The 25,836-nt window shown below is 39.6% G+C and overlaps 1 protein-coding gene across 7 annotated transcripts in view; it reads left to right on the top strand.

Moving 5' to 3' along the window:
• The window catches only part of SOX5 (SRY-box transcription factor 5), a gene marked incomplete at both ends in the record, with an annotated part of 282,959 nt that overhangs the window by 27,426 nt on the left and 229,697 nt on the right, over positions 1-25,836 (top strand). For 3 of the 7 annotated variants that reach the window (XM_079543753.1, XM_079543751.1, XM_079543752.1), the window contains one exon: positions 9,506-9,737. In XM_079543753.1, the coding sequence (XP_079399879.1) occupies positions 9,506-9,737 (232 nt within the window). Of the gene's footprint in view, positions 1-9,505; positions 9,738-25,836 lie in introns of those variants that run through there. The other 4 variants (XM_079543756.1, XM_079543754.1, XM_079543755.1 and 1 more) reach the window with 2 other exon arrangements.

Below are 25,836 nucleotides of genomic sequence, written 5' to 3'. Positions count from 1 at the left end.
TTAGAAAGACTGGGAAAAAATCAGTTTGTTGAGTTAGATATGTGAATAGGGAAAGTAAGGGGGGCTTGCTGCTGGCTGGCTGTTCACTCGGAGCCAGCATTGTCAGGCCATGGCCTGGTAGAAGAGTGGGAAATGTTGTATCATAACATAGCTAAGTCTCAGTCAGAAGCATGGCTTCTCATGCTGAAATCTGTGCATCTTCTGGGAGAGAGTTTTAATATGAATATTGATTCCATTGAAAATAATTCATCATTCAGTAAGAATTTAGTAAGAATTTAGCTAGAAGAAAATGTTGTGTTCAACTTCATTCAACAAAAAATAGGAATGACCAAGAATAAGCCCCCTTACATTGCAAAAATTTTAGTATTAGCTAACCTCTCAGAATGAGCCTGAGCTTCCTCAGATGTCTTTGTAAGTAGTCATTCGTAATTATCTTAACTTAAAAGCGTTTTCATCTCTTTGCCTTCAGTTCACTCACTGCCAGTGGAAGTTCGGTATGCATGTCTGCGTGTGATGTAGGGGTTTCTCGAAGCACACGACACTGCTCTCCCACTCAGCAGCTGGAGACCGATTGCATGCTTCTCTGTCGTTTTCAAGAATTGGTTTGTACAGGGAAGTTTCAAGGCCCAAAATCTTAAATTATTTGATTAGACTCCAGTTGGTGGCTTGGCAGGCAGTGATGGTTAACTAATGCCGCAGTGACGGGGGTAGATCTTATTGGTGACCACTTCTAGAACTTTGCATGAAAATAAAACCAGAATTCCACTAATTCTACTGTAATGTTAGGGCAAATACCAAAAAATAAGTAAAGAAAAGTGTAAAAAGCTAAAGGCATGAGGAGCTGAAGAGCAGGTTCATTTCTAAAGGGTAGGGGAGGAGGGTTGGAAGCCAGAATTAATTTGAGGATGCACTGGAAAATAAATGAGCTTGTGGATTTAATTCAAAATCATCCAAGCAGAGTCTTTTGCATTAAAGAGGCCAATGATCAGGCTCAGTTTACTTGAAACATCAACAGTGACTGCATCCTGCTGTTTCAGAGTTTGTGCTGATAGATGCTCAGTGTCTTGACACTGCACCGCTATGTTTGTGCACTGCACACTAACCACATTTCCATTTGGAGAAGTTCTTTAAAAATCCACATTTTGAAGTTTGGTCTTTTAGAATCATGCTTTTCAGCAGAATTAAAATCAGATTCTTTTTCTGATTTGGACGTGCTCCGCAAGATTTTTGGGCTCTTTGAATCAGCATACAAGCTTGTGAAGAACAAAAGGCTTAGGAATTGACAGGTATGAAACAAAAGCAGGATGCAAGGTTCTCGTGCCACAGCTGAGTTTGCAGTGTGCCAGGGGAAAATGGCTAAACTTCCCCGCTCTGCACCTGCATTGCACAAAACAGGGCTGGCAATGCGAAGTCCTGTTTGGGATCTGCAAAAGAATTGTGCAGCGTTCTTTGCAGAGATAGAATATAGCATGTTAGTAGGAGTTGCTTTATCAGCTTTCAGATTTGATAGTGATGAAGGCTTGGTTTGTTTCAGACTAGTCTATTTCACCAGATAACTTCAGTGCACATGAAAGATCTTTCCTACTTACCTGCTTGGGAACTTTCAACGTGAATTTTCTTCACATTGTAGTTTTCTTGAACCTGATTTTTCAGTGTTTTTTGTTGTTGTTGTTTGTTTGTTTTGTTTTGTTTCGTTTGGGTTTTTTTGCATGAATTCTTTGCGAGTGAAAAAATTATTTTGAGGCAGTGAATTTTTGTTTTAGAGCTTAGATTTCATGGAAAGGTTTTATTTAAGTTTTTCTAATGAAAAGAAAAAAGATTTACAGGATTTTTATTTAATGTTTTATTGAGAGACACTTACAGTGACTTTCTTATTAGAGGGCTTTGAGTCTTATTGTAGAATCAAAGAATCATAGAATGGCCTGGGTTGAAAAGGACCACAAAGATCATCCAGTTTCAACCCCCCTGCTGTGTGCAGGGTCGCCAACCACCAGACCAGGCTGCCCAGAGCCACATCCAGCCTGGCCTTGAATGCCTTCAGGGATGGGGCATCCACAGCCTCCTTGGGCAACCTGTTCCACTGTGTCACCACCCTCTGAGTAAAAAGCGTACTCCTAATATCTAACCTAAACCTTCCCTGAATTAAACCATTTACCACTGGAATTTTACAAAGTATCTTTTCTCAGTTTCCATAGAACATAGGATATCAGGTTAGTCAGTTGCCCTGCCATAAAGATATAGTACTGTACTTCACAGTGCAAACTTTAAAATGGAGGATTGCATTCCCTGCCCATTTTATATTCAGAATCTCTACACTGATTGTACTAAAAGATTTTTGTCAATGTTACACTCCATTCATGGAGAAAATGTGAAAAGCAAAAGGGAGGGGAAAACTGAGAAAGTGAGGTGCGAATTCTGGTGTAGCCTTAGCACAAGGAGGTTCTGGTGGCAACTATGGGGGTAGAGAAATGCTCAGAGGTACTGCACAGGTTATGTCACTGTGATCTCATTACTTATTAGCCAGTGTAATTTATTCACCAAAAACTTATTTGAACAGTGCAACTTATTTGTAGCATACGTGCATTTTTAAAGATGGCTGATGGGTATGATCTCTGAAAGTAATAATTAACAGCTTATTGCATCTCATTGCAAGTGACAGCCAAGGGTATGCATGAAGCACATACACTTATTGATTAGCAGATTAGGAATGTTTGCTGCTTATTTTTTTTATTTTTTAACTGTGAAATTACTTCAGTAAAGAATTCCAAACCAGGCTGCAAATGACTCAAAGACATTGCCAAGTGAAGTCTGTTTTTAGTGGTGTGTGTAGAAACAAGTCAGGCTTGCAGTTTCCAGTGGGACAGAGTGTGGGAGTCTGCCACCCTTACTCATGTTGAGTAATACCTCGTTAACACAAGGGATCCTGTCAAAATGAATGGCGTCTGTTTTTTAGAGGTACCAGTTATTCAGCATGCATAAACAGTCTGGGGCCAGCATGGGATGGAGATGGTCATTTGTGTTAATTGGCATCTTTTGGTCAGGCTTCTTGTGGAAACCATGGCTTCAGTAAGTCCAGGAGTATGAGCTGTGTCGTTTGTGCTAAACATGATCAGAGATGGGGCAGATACATTTATGATGGCATGAGTAAGCTTGTGACTGCCCACCTATTATTCCGTGTAGGAGCAGAAACTACAGGATTTCCCATGTATAAATTAAAGGGAAATATCCCTGCAGATCAGGAAGAGTCAGAAATCCCACTGCAGTATGTGGACTAGTTTAATTTACAGCATTTGGCTTGAAATCAAACCGTCTTAGTGAGTAAATTCACGGTGCAGTTGTTGGTCCAAATCAACCTCGCACTGTGGCTGAGGGATCCGAGCTGCCCATTGTGTCCGTATGTCTGTCTGCTCGATATGCGTCCCTCTGCCTGCCTGCTCCCTGCAGAGCTGAGCAAGCCCAGCCCTGCCCATGGGAAGGAAGGATCCCATGGCTGCCCACGAAACCCAAGAGGTGAGCGTTTTCATGCCGATTCCAGAGCTGGCTCTGCGACGCCAGGCTGTCACGCCTGGTTATGGTGAGAGCACAACAAGGCCTCCCTGGAGAAGGGCAAAAAGAAATCTCGCACAGTCAAAAATTTGACATACAATTTAAATCATCTCTCTACATCCTGTGGACTTGGAGCTGTCAAAAAGGCAAAGCCTGCATTTGAATGGAAAAGCTTTTTATTTCTTTAAAAAGTGTACCAACTATAATTATCCATAACTATGCAGGCCTGTTTTAATGCTGTTTTATAATTACAGGTCTTAATGCTAGATTATACAAAGTCATTTATAAATAGTCAGAACAGAGGGACTTTGGGAGTTTTTAACCTGTAGATTGCTGTGGGTTGTGGCAGCTGACGGGATTTTGCCTGTGTATGTATGGTGTTAGCTGTGCAGTGATTGATGAATCCCTTAATTAACTCCCAACAAGTTAAGATTTATGGCCTCATATCTTTTTCTCCTGACACATCTGTGTTTGTCACTTTTGAAGACATGGATAAGCCATTTCTCCAAAAGCTTTTGTGGGTATCTGAAATGTTTCTGAGGTATTTTGCTTAATGTAACAAGATTAGAGTTTTATGACATAAAATTGATGAAATTTTATGGCGTGAGCAATCAAACTGGGATGGATGCTGGTTGTATGCTAGAGGGCACTATCTCCTTGAATACTGGATGCTGCTCTAGACTTAGGGTGTGCAGCCATGTATCAAATGAACCAAAACCAATGAAGAAATGTGGTAGAGACATCTTAATGAGGCTCTGTTAGAAGTAGCAATAAAAAAGTAGACCTGTGAAGAGATCACTTTTTGAGGTAGTTAACTCAAGGGAAAAACCAAACTGATGTTATTTGGTGGACTGAAATTTTTGGGGTGGATACTTGTACGTGGCACAAAGAAAAGACTCATGTGGATGCTGCTCATCTCTTTATCTTCAGTGGGAAAATCCCACCGTGCTGCGCTCAGTCTGAAAGCACTGAGATCAGTAGGCACAGTTTAAGCCTGCAAAGAGTCAGCTGTAAATCGAAAGGGAATAAAAAAAGATATGGAGAGCCATCTTCTATTGTAAAATGAATCACATCAAGAATTTGTGGGCTAAGAGTGTGTTAGAAGGGTGAGATTTTATCTCCCAGCAAAAAGCCACACTTTTGCTATCGGAAAGGACATGTATTTAATGAAAATTTAACACAATTCTGCATATCAGAAAGCCTTTCTGAAAACAGGACAGTATCCCTTTACAAATTGTAGGGTTCATCACCATATTTTTTGAACTCACCACCAGATCTAAATCTTCAGTTCCATCCTAACCTTTGATCAAAATCAAGTCTGGGCTAACGGTTTTATTTCAGATAGTAGGATGAGTTCTGCTGCTTCCCACTACATTTAAACTTTGCAGATTTAAATTGCCTAAAAAAAATTAATAGTCAGGTATTGGATTTGTGTTCAATAGAGATGATTAATGGCAATTCCAAATTCAGCTCTTCTTGCAAGACTTAAGAGGCTGGATTCCACCTGCAGGGATGTCCTATTAGATTCAGTTTCTGGACAGCTGTGTTCTAAATTCTCTGAAAGTTATGTCTTGTTTTTATGTGTGTGTGACTTTTTTTTAAGGTTTTTGTTTGTTTGCTTGTTTGTTTTCCCCCCATTATTTATTGATGTTTGAGGAAACTGACATTTATTCTTTAGATACACTCTTGTTAGAGAGTGATGAGGTGCTGGAACAGGTTGCCCAGAGAGATTGTGGAAGCCTCTCATTCCTGGAGGTGTTCAAGGCCAGGATGGATGGGGCTCTGGGCAACCTGGTCGAGTATTTGCGCTAGCAGCTGCCAGTCCTGCCTGTGGCAAGGTAGTTGGAACTTGATGATCCTTGAGGTCCCTTCCAACCCAAGCCATTCTGTGATTCTATTCTGTGATTCTGTGGTCGTTAAACCTTCTTCCAGAGTAATTGAAAATCTTTTTGAGTTTAAACTAATTTGTGGAAAAGATCTTCAGTCTATGTAAGTTGTAAACCATTGTGTTATCCCTGAATGTAGGTCCAAGACGTTTGGCAGGCCTTTGTTAAAATGGTATAATCCTAGTAACTTCATAAATAGATAGACCTGCTTAAAAGTGCTCAATTTCAGATAACATTGTTACTTATAATGTAGCTGTTTCTCTTTGCTTATTGTTTATAGTGGGAACTCTACTTGCATCTCAGATATGGACTCTTATAATACCTGGTATTAGCTCCATAGGAAAGTAAAGAGGTGTGAAAAGGATATGGACTGAGGGAGGGAGCATTTAGAACTCAGAAGAGGAACCGATAAAGCTGCAGAAATAATGAGTGAATTTACGTTGTGTCATGTTTTCTTATTCATGTGAACTTCTTGGTGATTTGATCTTTTGCTGCCATACTCTTTGGTATTTACTGTCCTTTTGGAAGTCATTTCCAATTGAAGTATTTAGTTATTTTTAAAAAATCTTACATTTTCTTGTGGAAATTTCCCAGATGTTCCTAAGGAATAATTTCCACGAATGCGTGATGTTTGTGTCTGGTGTTAAAGGTGATGATGGGATTTCTAAAAGCATAGACTTTGCCTGGCTCAGGTTGGCTCTGGATAGAACTAGCTAGAAAGCAAATTGCGGTCATTGCCTGGGCTGCGTGACCCTCATCTGGTGCTGTGCCACTGCTTCTTCAAGTGTCCTGGTCACCTGGGAAGCAAATTGGATCAGTAACTTGGCTTTTTAGACACTTTAGCAATTTCTCAGCCCTCTAGCATTATGATGGCCATATGGTTTGTAATATAAGCAGGATCTTTTAAGAACTGTGTGAGGAAGGAGAAAGCTGCTGCTTCCCTGCTTCCTTTGCTGGTTTTTACTATGACCTGCAGACCCGTAGGTTTTACTTCTAGATCATAAACATAATCGTCTCGTTTTTCCCTGTAAAAATGTCTGTCATTTTGGGAACAGGTGATGAGCAGAAGGTGATGACAATCTGGAGCGCATTTACTGAACGCTGTATGGGAAACCATATATGCACTGATAAAGATAGCAGAAGAGTTTTACTTTAACGAGGTGGTCAAACTCCTCTTGTGAAGCCACGTGGCAGAATCTGTGGTTGTTCGGGGTTCTCAACTCAAACAGCAGCTCAACTCTCAACTTCTCAACTTGGGTACAGAGTATATCCAAGGGCTGCTCCAAAAGTAATGCCTCCTACCTTATTCTGTTGGCTCACAACACCAGAGGCGGTGGCATGGCAGTAGAAGTTGAACCTTCCCACCAATATCCCATTACATTTTGTTGCCATGTGACAGATGGCAGCAGAGGGGCAGTCTGACAGAAAGACGCCTGATATGGAAGTGCATGTGAAGCAAAGGGATGTCACTATATTCCTCCATGTGGAAAAAAAATGGCACCCACTGACACTCATCAACACTTGCTGAATGTTGATGGAGTCCAAACAGTGGATGTGTGCACAAGTAGGTGGTGGGTGATGGCTTTCAGCAGTGGTGACAGCAATGTGAAAGACAAGACAGATTCTGGACACCCCTGCACAACAGTCACAACATGAAATGAAGAGTATCTTGATCAGTTCATCCATGCAAACCAGTTAATGGTGGTGTCTATGTTGCAAAAGAGTGTGCTGTAGCTGAGAATTTGCTCTATCGAATAGTGTTATTGTGCTTTTTGTATCTCTTGTAGCTTCCACGGAAATAAATGCAAGGCATTATTTTCAGAGTGACCTACGTACAAGTCTTCACTACTACAGAGGGCATTCTTTCTCTTTGTTTCATTGTCAGAGTGAATTGCAGTGAAGGATTTGGTAGATAGCTTACAATGCTTTTAGACATCTTATCAAATATAAGTGTCTTAAAATATAGAACATAACTATGCAATAATTGACTAATGATTTTGTGTCTTTCCCTTTTTGTTTGCCAAAATTGAGACAACTGTTTAGTGCTGATTTTGTAAGAAGCCAAGCCAGTGTTGAAATGAGTAACCAAAATGTTATACTCAAAATTAATAGAAAATGTGTTTCTTGGTGCAGTGCAATGCAGAATGTAAATAATTCATGTTAACTTCAGGGTGGTGTTCTATGTTTTCTGCAATAGAAAAGCTTGGGATCTGTCATGCCAAACATTAGCTGTAAAATGCTGAATTCAGTGGGCTAGTAGAGAACTGCCAGTAAGAACGTATCTGTGATCTCTGTCTTTATACATATGCTTCTCTGCAGACACGTAGGTGGGGAAGCCTAGAAGACAGAATTCAGGTAGGATGTATGAAGTGTTAGTCTGTTGGACTAAGTCAAACATTAATAGAAAATACAGATTGCTTCTCTCGGTACAGGCAAAAGGTGGTGTTCAGAAGAACAGGCGATGTGCAGCTGAGTTTAGGTTCTGGTAGAGATTTTTTTTATTATTTTCTTTTTTTTTTTCCCTCTTTTTTTTTTTTTAATATAATCTAACTTGGCTCAGGAGGCAAAGCACAAAATGAGATCATTAGAAACAAAATAAGTCCTAACAAAGGGCTGTTTAAAGTCACTGTTTGTTTTCAGACCCAGTTGACTGCTGCTAAGAACCATTTCGTGCTCAATATGCCAAATCGTATGGACATGCTCCACCTCACAGCAGCCCCACACATGGTTCAAGAGGCTGCTGGGCTTTTGAAATGCAGCCCTTTAACTGTGAAGTGGAAAATCAAAATGGGGTAATTAGAATCATAAATGCTAGATTTTTGAGGAGGAACAGTATTACTTCAGCCTGCCTTTTCAGCTTTTATGTACAATAGTCTTCAGTTCCCTTGTTCATAACCTCTTCTTTTCCATTGAATATTTCTCATTTTTCTTTCTTTTCTTCTATTGACTACGTCTGCAGGATTTCTTACTTTTCATTCCACTCCTTATTGCAGATGCCCCAGCTTAGCACAGAGGCCCATTATGCCATCCGTGCACATACCCCGATTTTCATGAACAATGTTGCTGTAATTAATCCCAGAAGTCTCTTGCATTTTAATACCTCACTGGACCCCTCTGTTTTGAAACCCAAGCAGGAAGTGTTCCGGGTTGTCTTGTAAGATTTTCAGTGGTTCTTGGTTTGGGTGAAAACTTTTTCCGATAAGGATTCTATCAGTGCTCCTGAAAGGTGAATGTTACCAGACAATCTCAAAAAATGTGGACAAGGGGCTTGAATTTTGAGCCAAGATTTTTGTGTGATTTTTATTACGTGTGCTCTGTGCATCTCCCTTGTGTGTCCTTTTATATATATATGGATTACTGTTCCGTGTGTGTTTTTCTGATCTGACTATGGGTAGGAAGTCCCAGATATCTTGACAAGTCCTCATTCACTCAGTAGAGCCCTGAATTTGTGTTGTCAAAAAGCTTAGATTATTAATGTCCAAATGTTTAATTGCTTAATTATCCCAGATCTGTGAACCTGAAAAGATTCTTTCAATGTGATTATAACACTCCACCGTTCACACGAGTGAATTTTTATAAACACAGACATTTTGACTTGACAGCAAGCTATTTTATCTTACTTAGTTACATTGTTTTATTTCCTAATTTTATTTTATTTTGATATTTTATTTTTTAAGTTAAATATATGCAGAGGGTTATTCCTTTAAAGCTAAGTTGACAATAGCTTGTGTCTTACAGTCTCTTGCAAATGCAAAACCAGATGGGTATTTTTTTAAAAGGAATTGCATTTCATTATGCAGTCTTCTTAGGTGAATTTTCATGTTTAAGAAGCCAGAATACAGGAGAGTGCTATATTAGTGTATTATTCTCACAACAAACAAGCCACTGTTCAGTTGCTACCTGCTTGGCCATTGTTCCCAATTGTGTATGCTTTGCAGTGGTATTTGGATGGTTTCCTGCTCTCTGCCAGCACAAAAAAGGCATTTCTGTTACAATGGCCCCTAACCACACAATGACGGCATTAAGGATTTATTTGGAGGTTTCATTATTTTCTCCTCTTTTGTTCCTTCCAGGATGTCTTCCAAGCGACCAGCCTCTCCGTATGGGGAAGCAGATGGAGAGGTAGCCATGGTGACAAGCAGACAGAAAGTGGGAGAAGAGGAGAGTGACGGGCTCCCAGCCTTTCACCTTCCCTTGCATGTGAGTTTTCCCAACAAGCCTCACTCTGAGGAATTTCAGCCAGTTTCTCTGCTGACGCAAGAGAACTGTGGCCATAGGACTCCCACTTCTCAGCACAACACAATGGTAGGTTTGCTAATGGTCTATTGTGCTTACATCCATTCTTTGAATTCTGCCTCTACAGTAGTTTGGCATCCAGCTCTGAACTTTATGGAGTATACAATGCATAGTTACACATAGAGAACACGCTACAATTATGTGAAAGCTCTGACCTAGCTGGACTGTCTTACCCTCTGCTACAAATGCTAAATCACTCTGCTTTTCCTCACCTTTGCCTGCTGGCATTTAGAGTGCTAAAATTTTTTAGCTACATCAATGTGAATTTGAAGTGTGTGTGTTCAGCAAACAGTAAATGGTTTTGGAACACTGTAAGTGAGAGTCATGTTTGGCATGGTGTCTGAAATATCACCCCAGTGCCAAGTTTATGCAATAGTAAGGCACAAAAGTCTGTAAAAGGGTAAGAAAAAAAGAAACTTTGGATTTTGTTGTTTTTAAAAAATTAAGTCCAATAGGTATTTTACAAGCAACACATACAAGAAAATTGGTGATGTTTACAGAAGTAAATCAGCCTACCACTGCTTCATGTGTGAGTTACCAGCATTTTTGTGCACTTTACAAATGTCACTGTGGACTTAAGTCACTACGTTTAGCAGCCTGCTGGAAGTCTAGAGCTGGCTTTATCTAAAAGCAAACAAGAAGGATGAGAAAGCAATACCACGTTCCCCTTTGGTAGGGCAGCGTCACTACTGCAAGGTGCTGTGTTAGACCTCTAATGTCGCGTACTGTGATACATTTTAATAAGGTTGAAAAGTGTAGGGAAAGGAATTGAAACTCCAGGACTTAGGCACCTTAACCGAGATAACCTGTATGAACACACTTATGCAGCTCTTGTCTGTTTCCAGATTGACTGCAACTTTTCTGTTAGTCCCCTACTTCAACAAGGGCACTGACAATTTCATTTTAAGTGAAGATAATGAATGGACCTGCATATTTGAAGGCTTTTAACAAGGCATCACCAAATAGGTGATGGTGTGTTCTCATAAAAGCCTGCAACAGCTCCATAGTGGTATTTAAGCCCTTACAGCTCGTTATGCATCTGTAAAGGCCCTATGTAAAAAGCCTTAGAGATTTTCTCTCATAGGACCAAGCCAGTGGATATTCAATGAAGTGGCTCTTCTAGACAAAATAATTCACTCATCTCAATCCATTTTTCTTCCTCTTTGGTACAGTGCTTAAGTTCAAACAATGGCTTAGAGTAGATTTTTTTCTTATTTTTTGGTGTTATTGTAACTTCATATGAATAAAGAACACTGTTCGGAAAATTACTCATGGACAGATATCATTATCTTTCTCTAACTTTCTTGCTTCTGATCCTTTATCATGTGTTTTATGGAGATGTAATTTGTAAATACACAATTCAAGCCACTGAGGTGTTGGAATATGTAATTGGTACATGAGCTTTGCTGTATTTTGGCCTGTTTTAAGAGAGTATTTTAGAGGCCGTTCCTGTACGCACTTAAGTCAATAGAAGAACTTGTCATGACGACAGGAGGGTAGAATCAGATCCTAGTGAGATAAACTTCATTGTCTGCTAAGGAGGCGTATTCTAGCTACGCCTCAGTGAAACATTTAACTACTCTTTAACTGATTTTAACCAGCTTTTCTGTTCATTTATAGTTTTTAAGGCCAAGAAGTTTAGCTGATCATCTAGTGTGAAGACTATATTTTATATGATGTTAAAACAGCGCACTGTGTCTCTTTGTAATACAAAGCACTGTATTATTGCATGTTTTAGACAGTTTTACCATGGTGGTGTAATATCGTAAGCTCATGTGAAGCATTTTTTGGCATTGTAAGGACTGCTTTTGTCTTCATACATGCTTAAGAAAGTTGTTTGTACAAATGTGACGTTTTGATAGTATTTCTTTTTTTAAAAAGAAGTGTCTTGTGAAAATCATCATCCAGGTAGGCCACAAAAGATGTAGCCCATGTGTGTCCAGAAACAAGAATGTGATCAGCATAAATGAGTAAAATACATAAAATCCTTCCCTTGGCCATTGTGGTATGTATATCTTGTAAGAAGGAAGTGGTTAAAACTAGTCCTTGGATAACTTGTAGATGACTTCAGTTTGTGTGATTAGCAGTTAGAAAAGTCTCTCACCTTCATAGCAAGACAAAGGTTGTTTTTATGCCATTTAATCTGACATTCTGGGCTCTTCTACTCACTCTAGGAAGCAAATCCACATATGCACACACCACCATACAGTGCAGTCCAATACAGTTTTATTGACAAAGCTCCAGCAGTGTGTTTCACACTTCTTAATAGCTTGTCAGCTGTACCGCTACACCTACTGACCGAGTCTGCAAGTGACTATGGAGTTCTCATTTTGCAGCCACATGCCGCCCGTAGCAGGGTACACCCTTGCAGATTTCCCCAAAGACCCCAGGAGACATACAGCCTGTCTGCAATCATGCACAGTATCACTCTGCTGCACCCCTCTTGGTCATACTGCTTTAGGCATGGTTGTTGGCTACAAGTCTTCTCTTGAGGGGTTCCTAGACAGACATGGTGTAGATCCACACAGGCCTTTCATTGCTAGCTGCCCCATACGACACCCATTTGGCTTAGGGAAACAATCTCAGTTGATGAAATGCACAGACAAGGGATCTGCAGAAGATACACAATTACAAAGTGTTGTCTCATCAGTAGGCTGCATAGCTGTATTCCTCTTGTCACCACAGCCAGCCCTATCTTCTCACATTTTGCCTCAGCAATGTGTCTTGAAGAGACAGTTAGAAAAACAATTTCAACCTTGAGAATCAATTTCTTGGCCTCACTTTTCTAGCTGTCAATTGACCCCCTGTTTCATAGGTTATTTCCAGCTGTGCTTCCTTTCACAAGTCCTGCCAGTTGGGACATCCTAGGATCCTCAAGGTAAACAGCTGATTGCAATAGAGTGATAACTCAAGAGTTTGCCCAGCTTAGACTTTCCAAAATTTACTTTGTAATTTACCAAGTCATAACATCTCCTGTCTTTGTCTGCCAGCATAGACACAGCTCTGAATGCTAGCTGGGTTTTGATAAAAACAGGGCAGAAATTTCAAGAAAGAAATCTTCCAACATCACCAAATCAGCAAAAAGCTGCAAAGCTGCATCCTCCATCTTTCTATGGATGGAAGATACTGGAACTACAGATAGAGAAAGACTGTATGAAAGACTCAGCCTGAAACACAGAACATCCCATCTGAACACCAGAAAACCCCTTTTTTTTTACAATAACGCTGACTGAGCACTAGTGAAGATTGCCCCAAGGAGGTTGCAAGTTCTCCATCTACTCAAAAGCTGCCCACACATGATCCTAGGCAGCTGGCTCTGTGTGGCCCTTCTTGAAGTTGGAACTTCAACTTCAACGTCAACAGATGAATGTCAGGGGTCCCTTCTAACCTCAGCATTTCTGTGGTTCCATGAAGGGCAATTGTATCCCAAACTTGCTTCCTCTTAACAGAAGAAGTGAAATATTTCTTTTCGGTAGGAAAGCTCTTCCACTAGTAAGAAAAGAAACAGTGAGTTATCAGACTTAAACCGAAAGCTTGGAAGAAAATATGAGACAAATCATTTGCTGTAGGATGCGCATTATCTGGCTGCCCTTGGAATGCTCATAGCAGGCCATAAGCTTAGCAGGGAGACACTTGAGGATTACAGCACCTGTCAATACCTTTTTTTATTAAGCCTATTGAAGCTACAGTATTTGGATAGTCCATATAGTTGTTAACTCACTGAAGTTCTGAGTTAATTCTATTTGTTTGACTCATTGTATTTCTTAATGCTTTGTGCTTTTGCCACCTCTCAGGGCAGCTGATGTCACCAGCAGTTTGTGTGCTAATTGCTGAACATAAAAGATACCAATGCTAAAAGCACTGATTAAAGTACATTACAGACATTGTATACCGTGGTCAACTTGGTCTGTTCTTCATAACTGTAGAATATCTTCATAACTGTAGAATATCACTGAAATACTGGACAAGATGAAAAAGAAACGTTCTGACCAAAGAACAAACTGGTAAAGTGTAATTGTGACAGTGTCCAAACCTTCCATGCTGCGTGACTGCATTTGCTCTCCTGCACTTGTCTTGCACTTTCAGTGGGATTTAAAATTCATTTCCAGCTGTGCTTTAAACTGGTATGAATTATTTCAGTGCACTGTTAAAGGGCTTTATTGCTTCATACGAGCAAATGCTGCATTTCTGTGGTGGATGAAGTTACTGTTCTGTAACTTGGGAATAATATTAAGAAATTTTGGCTGTATTAACAATAACAGTTCTGCTGCTCAAAGAGCTTACCGACACATTGTCTCATGCTTTCCCTCCACTTGTCCAAAACAAAAGATTGCTTAAAACTGCATTTGAGTTTTGTCAATGCATATGTCCTGGCTTGCACTTCACCTGTTGGTCTGGGGTCATCAGTTTGTGAACAGCATTGGACCAGAACAACATGTGACTAGAGCGCTTAGCTGCTGTTCAGAAGTTGTGAAGGGAATGGAAATCTGAATGTATGTAGCTTTTAAAAAAGTCAAAAAGAACTCTAATTACACTAAGCTAAAGAATGCCTATTAAAAAAAACAACAGAGTGGTTTTAGAGAAATTTTAATTTCCAGTGTACCTTTGTGCATCAAGCTTAGGATAAGTTATTGTGATGCTACAGTGCACAGTGTTGTGAACACCAGTGCCGTTATTGTGCCAGCTCTAATAATGAGAATTTCATTGTTTGTGGAGAGCAGTCTCCTACACTCTAGACAAAAGTGTAATTACTTTTGAACGATGTGGAATGTGCTCAGTTTAATAGCATGGAGAATAGATTCACAAAGATTCAGATAAAGCTAGCTTGGAAGCCATATGTGCAGTGTGGCAGTATGAAATTGTTAGCAGGCACCATCATTACAACACACACACACATGCACACACAATTTCACAGTTTAAACTATAAACTGTTGTTTTTGTTATAGATAGACAGGCTTATCTGAACATGACTAGTTTAATTAAAGCAAAAATGGTGGTAAGTTTGCGTTTGTCTGTTTCCAACGTTCCTTCCTCCCTTAATGGTAAACTGATATTTATAAGATGATGAAATTGCATTGTTAGAAACATTGCATTATAAATGTCATCACAAAAGTAGCACATGAAAGGAGTTTCCACAGATATAATTTCAGCCTTATGTCAGAATTTGATCTTTTCAATCTTTACAATTGCACCATTGCAGAGGATGACTGTGCTGGTTATTAGGAAAGGGAATAAATAAGGAAAATCAGCCTGAACCCATCAAACAGCCATGGAAGCTGCCTACTGTGTTATTTAGTGCCCAGAAAACAGGGCCCTATCCTTGAGAAGCAGTTGTGACAGAGCAAGAAAAAGCTCTGGCTATTATCAGAGTGACTCTGTATCTTCCGTTTAAGTTATTATAACTTAAATTTAAGTTAATATAACTTATTTGTCCTTCTTACTGTAATTCTTTTCTCTCCAACGTTGTCCCATTTATGTATTTAAGTAATGTTTTCAGTATTTAACAAGTATTTGCAAACTCCTTGTTGTACAGATCTTGTATGGGGCATGTAAACCAAATAAAATACTTTCATTCTTCAGATGATACAGAGCACAATTCAGGAGCTGTGAATACAGTGAATTTCATTTACCTATGGCCCTGGAAAACCAGAATGGATATTTATTCTAGCTAAAATAAATGGGCAGAAAGGCCAGCTGAAGTTTGAGATGGCCTGTTGGTGTTTTGATCAGACTCTGAAAGGTCCAAAGGTTGGTTAGGGGATAATAAATAAGTAATAAAGTAGGAAAACATTTCTTTTTCTTAAGCAGGAGAGCTAGGGCAGTATTTAAAACAATAAATGAACAAATCAAGACCAGACTTATCATTTATAAATTGCCTGAAATACAGGGTGCGGATCACTGTAGTTTTTAAAGGCCATGAAGAGAAGTGGAAACAGCAGTTGTTTGTTTTTGCTGAAGATCATCTTACTGTGAAGCAGTCACATTTTTAATGGATTCATTTGAATGCAGTTAAGCAGAAAATAATCAACAGAAAAGTAAACACCTTTGTTTTATAGAAGTGCTGGGAACTGTATGTATCCATTGTTTGCAAGTGATTATATGCCTAAGAATCAATTCATTGACTTCATACTGGAAAATATCTTCATTTAAGCTTCTTTTATAAATACTAGCAAAATCTAATTCAAGTGAATAGCTGAAAAACTGCATGGGGAAAAAAAAAAAGATAGGTAAAAACATAAACCCCATGGTCCTTACGAATATTTGAACCAGATGGTCTCTCTTATGAGGAAGGGAAAAGAACTATCAAGTGCACGAGCAAAAAAATACTTAAGCCTTAAATGAAAAAAAAACTTGGTCGTCTTTCTAAGTAAATCTGCCTCTGTTTTCTACATTGGACACAGTGGCTTCACTCCTAATTAGTATTACAATTCAGACTGCTTTTAGTAGATTGCTCAGCTTGGGATTACACACACACATAAAGATTTAACAGGTAGTTTCACTGAGATTGTGCATTTTTTCTGGAAATACTGGATTGGCATCAGCTCTGCCTGGCCAGCTTAGAGGTACATGCAGCTTTCATGGCTCCCAATTGTGGTTGCGTGCCTGCAGCAGCACTTAACAGCCAGTACCCAACATACTGGGGCAATGATGGGAAGAAACGAGATCTTCCAGAGGGAAGTAAAAGATGCCACAGATTGAAACAAAATTTTGATACTCTCAATTGAGGAGCCTTGACGAAGATGAAGGCAATCAATGAAGAAGCCCCAGCAGGAGAGCAAGGTTAGTTTACAGCAGCAATGTAGGGATTAAATATTTCAGCATTGCTTCTTCTTGATTTGGTTTTTGCTTACAACAGTCAATCACTAGTGATGATACAACCTAGGTAGCATCGGTGGTATCTCTATCAAAATATGGACTTTGTATAATTTCTCCAGTCCAGATCCATTACTTCTTGCACTCAGATTTATTCTGAAGTTTTGTTTTTTTCTCTAGTTATAATGAATCTTTACAGTACTGCAATGAGCTGAAGACTTTCTGCTGCTAAGGAAACACCCAGTTCTTCATAGTTCTGGAAAGAGAAGGCAGCAGAAACGTAGTTCTCATGTTTCTCATTCAGCTGAGGGATTTACCTCCTTTGGCCAAGCTTCTACACTTTCAAGAGTATGGCCTTGGGCTGGCAGTATAACTGCTATCAAAATACAGACAACAACGCACCAGGCTTTCATGCCCTTATCTGACACGTCACAAGGCACACGTGAATCTAACTTGATGATATTTTGCATGATGCATAGTTCTATTTCTGCATACCATCTTGAATAATTTTTACTTCAGAAGTTGCCTGTTGATTTTGGAACTTCTGGAGCGTAGTTGTGCTTTCTGTTCTGATCCATACACTTTTTATGTACACCTTGCTTCCTCCTACCAGCTGGTATGGCATTCTCTTTTTCTTTTCATTGCAGGTGAGAAAGCCTCCTCCTCTAGTTGCAGCTTTATAAGAACACTATTACTGTGTCACTTTTTATCTGGATGCAGTGGTCCTCTGAAAACTTTTTTCTCTCTTGTTCATTTCTTTCCTCTTCCTGTAGTCATTATTTAATATAGTCATTTTTACTATACAAACAATTTAAAGCTTTTTAGTAAATAGTTCATATGAAGACATTGCATAATAAAATAAAGTATAGTGCTGTTTACTTGGACAGAATGTCAATAAACAATGGTTGTTTTTTGATATGTGGCATACTTTCAGTGGAAATACACCAAAACTGAAATGCATTATGAAACATTGGTTTTTAGACTGTCAGGTTTGCAAGGAATGTCTGTTATTATCAGCTCTGGCTCTAAGAAGTGCGGATTTTTCTGCTACACTAAATACCATCATGTTTTATGCCCCCTTCTCTCACTGTCAGATGTTTGTGTCCATAGTTAGGATGATACCCAACTGTAATGACATTTTGAAGTATTTATTTATTTTCTGTCCTTTTAATGGCTGAGTGAAAAGCTCCATTGTGTTTTTTGCCTTGTCTGTTTAGGTACATCTTTTCATGTTATACAAATGTTAAACAACAGTTGCATTAGGTTGTGCCAAGGTCAGCCTTCTTTCTCTAATTTTTCTTGCCACTGCTAAAACTTTTGTAGGATCACCAGAAATAGTGGCAGTTGGAGCAGTAATGAAAATGTGGCTGCATGCAGTTGCTAGCATTCGGTGTCATGTCATCCAGTCATGGCTTTTTTCTTTCATGGTTCTTGGATTAAGTGGGTTTGTTAATTTTCTTTGGAGATGCATGGCTAGAGAAGGGCCTGTGGAATAACTGATACTATGAATTTCAGCAAGGAGTTGGTCAAGTATGGGCATCTAACATAGGTAGGGTATTTCCTGAGGCACATACAGGAACCTACCTGTGGGAAAACTGGCAAACTATGATGTTATTGAAACAACCTTGTTCCGAAGCAATGAAATGGAGGGAAAAGCCCTCTTAAGTAAAAAGAACCTTGCATAGTTTGTGTAGCAAAATAGTGGATAGCTTGGCCAGCCTCATTTGCAGATTTACTTTAATACTATTAAGTTCTTTGTTTCTTTTTCTAGTCTATGTACGTTTGTGTAACCAGATGACACATTTTTGCACTTTGCGAAGGAGTGGACTCAGTGAATCTGTGAGTTTATCATCACTAGATAAAACAATAGACATAAGTGAGTGGAGATTGTGCCCATTTTAACTGAAGATAATGTTTTGCCAGAGCACCGTAAGCAATACTGTCATTATGTATGGAAATAGTTTGCTTCAGCATCCTTTTGTATGCTTTTAAATCGAGTCCACACCGAAGAAAAAAAAGGGCTATAAAGATTAACTTTTTGTAGATCGTACAGGCAAATTATATAGATTGTCCAAAACACAGACCAATAAAATCTAACATCAGACTGTTATTATCTTTATTTATATTGTGCCCAGAGCATGATTTATTTTTATAGAGACAGAAAAAAGAAACATTCCTGCCCTAGAATGCTTAGCTTATGACCCTGTTCCTGCAAAATAATCTGGTTGATTGGAACCTAATGCCGATGGTAGCAAGAGGGAGGGAAGGAGAGGTCACTGCCTGTAACTCCTTCTTCACAAAGCTTTTTGTAGGATTGGAGTATGATGACAGAAAATAAGAAATATTACAGCAAAAGGTAAAAATCCTTCTGACATCTTGAGTCTGAATTACTCTGATAGATTGTGTGTGTATCTATACACTAAGTCATATCAAAAGTGGAAGCTTACAATGCTTGTTAATATTGCTAGCCAGTAGTAATACAAAATATCTGTGCTTCAGGCCTTCTGTGTTGATTTCCAGATTGAATTTACAGTGTGAGTTTCATCTCTGAAACCCTAAGTTAAGCTTCCTTCTTTCTATGATTCTTTCCATTTTAAAATGCTTTTGTCATAATCATGAAAGCTGCTCAGGTTTGGATCCTTCTGTGTTCAAAAACAATAACATTCTCTGAGATTAGCATCTGGCTTTGTAGAATCTTCAGGCCTCCAAAAAGCAACCAGATACAAATACATAGCTCAGTGGATATAAGATTCGTTTGGAGAGTGTTATTTTCCTGCAAAATTTTTCGATCTTCCCTTTCCCTTCCCTTCCCTTCCCTTTCCCTTCCCTTCCCTTCCCTTCCCTTCCCTTTACTTCCCTTCCCTTCCCTTCCCTTCCCTTCCCTTCCCTTCCCTTCCCTTCCCTTCCCTTCCCTTCCCTTCCCTTCCCTTCCCTTCCCTTCCCTTCCCTTCCCTTCCCTTCCCTTCCCTTCCCTTCCCTTCCCTTCCCTTCTGATATCTTACAGCAGTCTTAATAGTAAATTTCTTTTGACTCTGGTTTCTTGGAGCAGTGAGAAAACATTTTTGCTTTCTCTTATGAGAAAAGGAAGTTAGCATTAAGGTAGTCACTAACAATGCAATGCAATTGGGCATGGGAGTTGACAGTGAGGTCCGAATTCATTAAATGCTTGCAAAGGACATTCCTAGTGGTAAGGTAGTAACTTTTGGCTTAACTTTATGGTTAATTGAAGTAAACATGGAATAGCAGAGTATGTTTCATTTTGCTCTAGCAGAGCTTCTAAGTAGGTCAGATAAATCACATCCTAAGAGCGCCTATTTTTCCTTACAGGTTGCAACTGGAGCTTAGAATGATAAGCTCAGCTGTTGATACCTATAGTTGAGACATCTGTAGCTAAATAACTTCAACCAGATAAGCCTTGAGTGAGAAGTAATTGCCTGGCAAGAGAATTTACCTCTTTGTAAATAAGTATTTGTTATACAAAGCTTACTTCTTCTGGGAATATCGAACATTCTGCATCTCAGAGCTCAAAGCCCTCATCTCTTTCGAGTTTACATCCCGAGTCAGAGTACAATTCCATGGCATATTCTTTAATTGCATGAATTTAAAATTTACAAATACTTTATTTATTCTTAAGTTTATATTCTCTTGATACAGATGGCAGTGCAGGTAGAGAGGGAAGGAGAGATCAGTCATAGTAGTTTTAAATCTTTTTTAAACCAATTTGATAAATTCTATTGGGAAACAGTTTTCAGGATCTACAAACAGAACTGAAAACAGAGTGATTCAGTCCTGCAAAGAATACTTCTGCGGTAGATGATGTACTTTTCCTGTTTGCTTGTGGCCAGTGTAAACTTAGCTTTTGGACAGAGAGTATAGCTTCAGTTTTGAAGTTGTCAACATGAGTATTGTGTAATATATTGACACAGAGCCACAGTGAATTTGCTGGTTTTCCATGCGGATAAGCTAATTTGACCAAAATCTCACTTTATCTTTATTTTGTTATGCAAAATACTGCAAACAGTTGTTGGTTTCCACACTTGTAATTTTATAAATATTATCAAAAACTGTACTTTTTGTTTGTTTGTTTGTTTGTTTGCTTTTTACTGTCTGAAATTTGACTATATTTCCAGTTTCTCATTTGTTGGGTTTTTATTTTGTTAGCAGTTCACTTCTATTGCCTGTACACGATAGTACAATCAAAATTAAACTTGCCCTTCAGCCATTGGTCTGTTAGTGTTTCCAAACTCAAGGGGAGTTGTGACTGCCATACATTTGAGATTGGGGTTCAGCTCAGCAGGATTTAGGCACACAAATGTTAGGTGTTTAGCATCTCTTCACAGTTTGGAAAAAGATAACCACCCTCCTGGAACAACCTTTCCAATCTTTAAATAAGCATCCAAGACAAGAAAGATGAATTGCCCTCTGAAAGTACTTGTCTATTGACTATAGAGGGAGCCTTGTTGACTAGTTTAGACTAGATGTCTAATTTGGGGCTAAAATTAGGTGATACTAATTCCATTCACAGTACATGGTGGATTTAAAGGAATAACACACAGTACTCTGTAAATATTCTTTCATGTTTTTGTAGAAGTAACGGTGTTCAAGCTCATCTTGGTGTTTTGTTGGTATTTTTTTTTTGTGAATTTTCTAGCAAATTTGTTTTTTAAACAGTGCTGATGGTATTTAGTGGGATTTTGAGAGAAAGGTATGCCCTACAAACAAACTGCTGGATGTATATCCAGTCAGCAAAGTTAAGTTCAAATAGTAAATTTTACATTTATTGGTTAAAGAACAGAAGCAATTCAATGTGCCTTCAAAAGGCTATTTTGAAAAGGTTTTCTGAGTATTGAAAAATGACATTGATTCCAGTGTTTTTCCTTATTTTAAAATTGGTAAATTACTTCTGAGTTGCTGTTAGAAATTGATGTGCTTAATAAAGCATTTGCCATTCTTTCTGTAAACAGCAATGAGTGTCAAATTTTATTTTTATATTTAATTCAGAAAAGAGAACAGTGTATTTAACCTGTTGTGTTTGAGAGACTTGATTTAGCCTGGCTCAGTCATTTGTATGGCCGTTCTGGAAGTCTAAATGCCCTACAGAGGCTAAGTAGATAGACCTAGCAACATTAGTTAAGTCTCAGCCTTATTTTGCAGAAATCTGTCTGCTTGACTTAATTCTATTTGTGTCGTCTTATGTGTTTAATCCAGAAAGTGGGTATGTATACATGTGTGCAGTTTCCCTTTTTGGCACCGAATTTGGTATATTGTGTGCTGCAACTCGTATCATGCCTGCAGGCCACGGGAAAACGACGCAAATTAAATGCGAAATAGAGAGGAGACGTAATTTAAAACTTGCATCTTCTCGAGATGCAGTATGGCATATGAGAGTTGCAGCATATTGTAAAAAATCCCTTCTATTTCCCCAACAAGCATGCGGTGTTTTCAGCTGTCGGGCTGCTGGGGGTGCCGGCGGACCCGTAGGTGCCCGATGGCTGTGGCTGGGCTCTATCCAAGGCAGCACCTGGCCATGCTACACACGCTCCGTCATCTTGTCGTCTCCTTTCTGCCGAGCTGCACAGGTCGGCGTTCTCCCCTGCCCTCCTCCGTCATTCTGTAATCATATTTATTTTACACAGGCACACGGGTTCTCTCTTCCCTTTTACATATGTTGTTTTGCTTCATGCAGAGAAAACTCCAGAGCCTGACAGGGCTTTTTTTCTTCTTCTTCTTTTTTTTTTTTTTTTTTTTTTTTTTAAGCACTCCAAATTCTATCCAGCTTTAAACTCTTATGTTTATAACCCTGAATATCTCTAAAATGTCTTTACCTAAAACACTTTATGGTTTTATTACCAGGTTTATGCCAGTAATAATATTCACATCAGCTTTCTTAGGGATAATCTTTAAGCAGAACCTAGCAAGAAAGGCTTTGAAAACTATCATTCCCAGGAACGCAAATCTCGGAACATGAAACATCGGTTTAATCGCCCTCTCTGACAACTTAACACGACAGATTGAAAAATACAAGCCGATATGGAAGTGGGATCAATGGATTATCAAAGTCCTAAACATCTCCTCCTGGGGGAGGGGGTGCCGGGCCCGCCGGGCGAGGTTGGTGCAGCTTATGGGCCTGACTGGCAGCGGAGCGGGGAGGCAGATTTACATGCGGCAACTCAGGGGGCTTTGTCACGGCAATTGTATAAAGTGATATACAGTGCAAATCGACTCGAGCATGTCCCTGGATAGCAGGCGGTTTACAGCCTCTTCGAGCAGAGATTACTGCTTTATCTTGTCATACTAAATTAACGTGGCAGCACACTGTTAAACAGTGGTGACCTCTTCATCTGTGGAAATTGCTGCCTAGAGGAGAGATGGTATTTAAGACTCTCTCCCTCTGCCTCCCCTCCCCACTTTCTCCCCCTCCCTCCCTCTCTTTCCCTTTCCCTCCCTTTATCTTGTCTTTTTTTTTTTTTTTTTTTTTTTTTTTTTTTTTCCCTGTAGGGCCCTCAGGCGTTTTTGGGTTAGGTTGTAACATTAAAGACAAAAAGAAAGAAAGAAGGGGGGAAGGGAAAGGCTTTTAACATCAAGGTGACAACAGCTATGTGTTAATTGGGCCTTTGTTGTTTGATTAATAGCCACTTTGGTGTAGAATATGAAGACGGTTGTTTGGACAACTTTCTAAAAATGACATGTCCTTTCAGTAAACTGGGATTAAACAGTGTTCTCTGGTCTGCACATTTTAACTCCTTATTGTTACGGCACTCAACCCTACACGTGCCGTTATTCAGGATCAAGCTGGCTCTTCCAGCACTTTCCTCACCTGGCGCACCTGGAGGTGGCTCACCAGGGGGGGCTGTCCAGGTAGCCACCCTCCTGCCCGAGGGTTGATGTGATGAGGATATCTCTGAAATGTTATTTCAACTCCTGTTTCAGACTGTATCAGAGGATTTTTAGTATTCAACAATTCTAGAGATGCTGCTAAGCAGGAAAAGGGCTGCAGGCCTTTCATTAGACTGGCAGTGTGATACAGAAAACCAGGAGGAGTAACTCTCATGTCCTTTTCAGTGAACTGAGGCAATGAAGGAGTGTATCATCTCCTCCTTTGATCGGGTATTCTGTTCCCAATGTTTCTCTTTACTGTGCAGTGATTCATTATGGGTCCAATCCAAAGCTCTTAGAAGTCAATATAAAGACTGCTTTGTCTAATAACGCGTTTGGATCAAGACCCCCGAGACCTTAGGCAAACTGTTGCCAGTCTGCATTACACAGGGACTGCTCCAAAAGTAATGTCTCTATTTTATTATGTTGGCCCACAACACCACAGGCAGTTGGTGGTGGTATGGCAGCAGAGGTTGAACCTTCTCACCAATATTCCACTAAGTTCTGTTGCCACGCAACAGATGGCAGCAGAGAGGCAGTCAGAAAAAATGGCATCTGACATGGAAGTGAGTATGCAGCAAAAGTGTGTCATTTAATTCCGCCATGCAGAAAAAAATGGCACCCATTGGCATTTGTTGATGCTTGCTGAATGTTGATGGAGACCAAACAGAGCATGTTTGAGAACACTGAAGTGGAGGATTGCACATATCAGCATGGGGAAAGGGTGGTGAAAGACTAGCCGAGTTCCAGACAGCCATGTTGATTTTTACTGCTGGTGACTGTGCTGCAAAAGAGTGTGTTGTAACAGAGAGTTTGCTCTATCAAATAGCGTTATCGTGCTCTTTGTATCTGATGTAGTTTCCATGGAAATAAATAGGAGGCATCACTTTCAGAGCTACGTGAAGTGTTTCGAAATTTGCGGGCATAGGATTCCAAAGCACTAATTTCTGCTGTAATTTTTATAAGTAGTTGAGAGGCCAGGTAAAGTCCAGTTGGCAGTGTAGTATTGGAGATAGTTGTATGTACTGAAAATTGTAGTGTTATGGCTGCATCTTTGAGATAAGGACTCCTTCTCTACTCTTCCTTTGCTGGATCTTTTAGTGTTTAGCATGTTCTGTTCCCCTGTTGTTGAGGTTCTAGGTGATGAGAGAAGGTGCTTTTACTTCAGAAACTCAGCACTGATTCTGGGCCACCATGGGTCTTCCATTACTTCAGTCCTCTGAAGAAGGTTATGTAAATGTAATGATCTGAGATGAAAAAGGGCTCGGAGATCATCTAGCTTGGATTTTCACTTGCTATAGGCAGTTGTTTCTTACTGTGAATTTCTTGAGCTGCCACCTACACAGATTCATGAAAAATTCTGTGCATTTTGTATTGTACATTTTGTATGTAACATTTTCAGAGGCAAGCTTTTATTCACTTCTCTGAGATGCCAAAGGAACTTATTTTTGCAGCAGAATATTTGCCATTTGAGATGCGATGTATCTGTGAGCACTGATGTTATCATTGTTTTCTTTGGATGAATTTTGAAGGCCATTGAGCTAAGCACTTATAATAGAGATATGTTGCAGACTTCTTGATTTATTATTTTTAGAAATCGATGCATTTGATAATTTATGTACAGCTTACAGAGGCCACATAAGTGGCTCATCAATCAATCAACAGCCAGCAAAAATGAAAGCTAATGAGCTCATTTCAGTAGCAGTTGCTCATTAGCAGGTGGGCTCACTGATCTTTCAGGTTTTCCAGTTCAAATTCACATGTTCTTGTAAGGATTAGCTTCCTTGAAAAGAACGAAACAGAAAAAGAAGGCATGGCAAGCTTTTGAATGTTCTCTCGTTGCTTTTGGCATATACATTTATGGTAAATGCCTGATATTGGGCAGCCACCTAGCTGTCTGCTGGGCTAAATCTTTACTGTGGTACCAACAACTTCCACCAGCTGAACGCTGAATTTACTGGTGCATTTACAAGATATGTGGGAAGAAGAATATGGTGGTCTCTTCTCCGCTTTTGCGTAGGAATCTCTGCATTCTCAGCACAGCACTATTCTCAGCACAGTATTTTCAGTCCAAGCTTTCTCCAGCTCAGTGTCCAATGCGGGATGCTAGAAACTGCCTCACTGTGCAGAGCTAGACAGGATGTGTTTCCCCCATTCACAGTCCACACAGTGGCCATTCTGGTCAGGTAGCACCAGGCCTATGTCCTTCCCTCTCCAAATCAAATTTATTTGATTCCTTTTTTGAAACATTTTGGTCATTCCAGTATGGGTTCTGGAGGTTGCACACAAAAGTGAGCTTGTTTGGCCCAGTTATTATCCTTATCAATAGAGATACCAGGAGATGGTTAGACCTGGGAATTAACCTTCCCCTTGTGAGTACTCTAAGTGGCAACATTAAGCAGTACTGTGGGTCTGTGTG

This window comes from Tetrao urogallus (assembly GCF_951394365.1).
Source record: "Tetrao urogallus genome assembly, chromosome: 1".
In the NCBI taxonomy this organism is placed as follows: domain Eukaryota; kingdom Metazoa; phylum Chordata; class Aves; order Galliformes; family Phasianidae; genus Tetrao; species Tetrao urogallus.
Note: the sequence above shows the minus strand (reverse complement) of the source record. Positions and strands in the feature narration are given on the sequence as shown.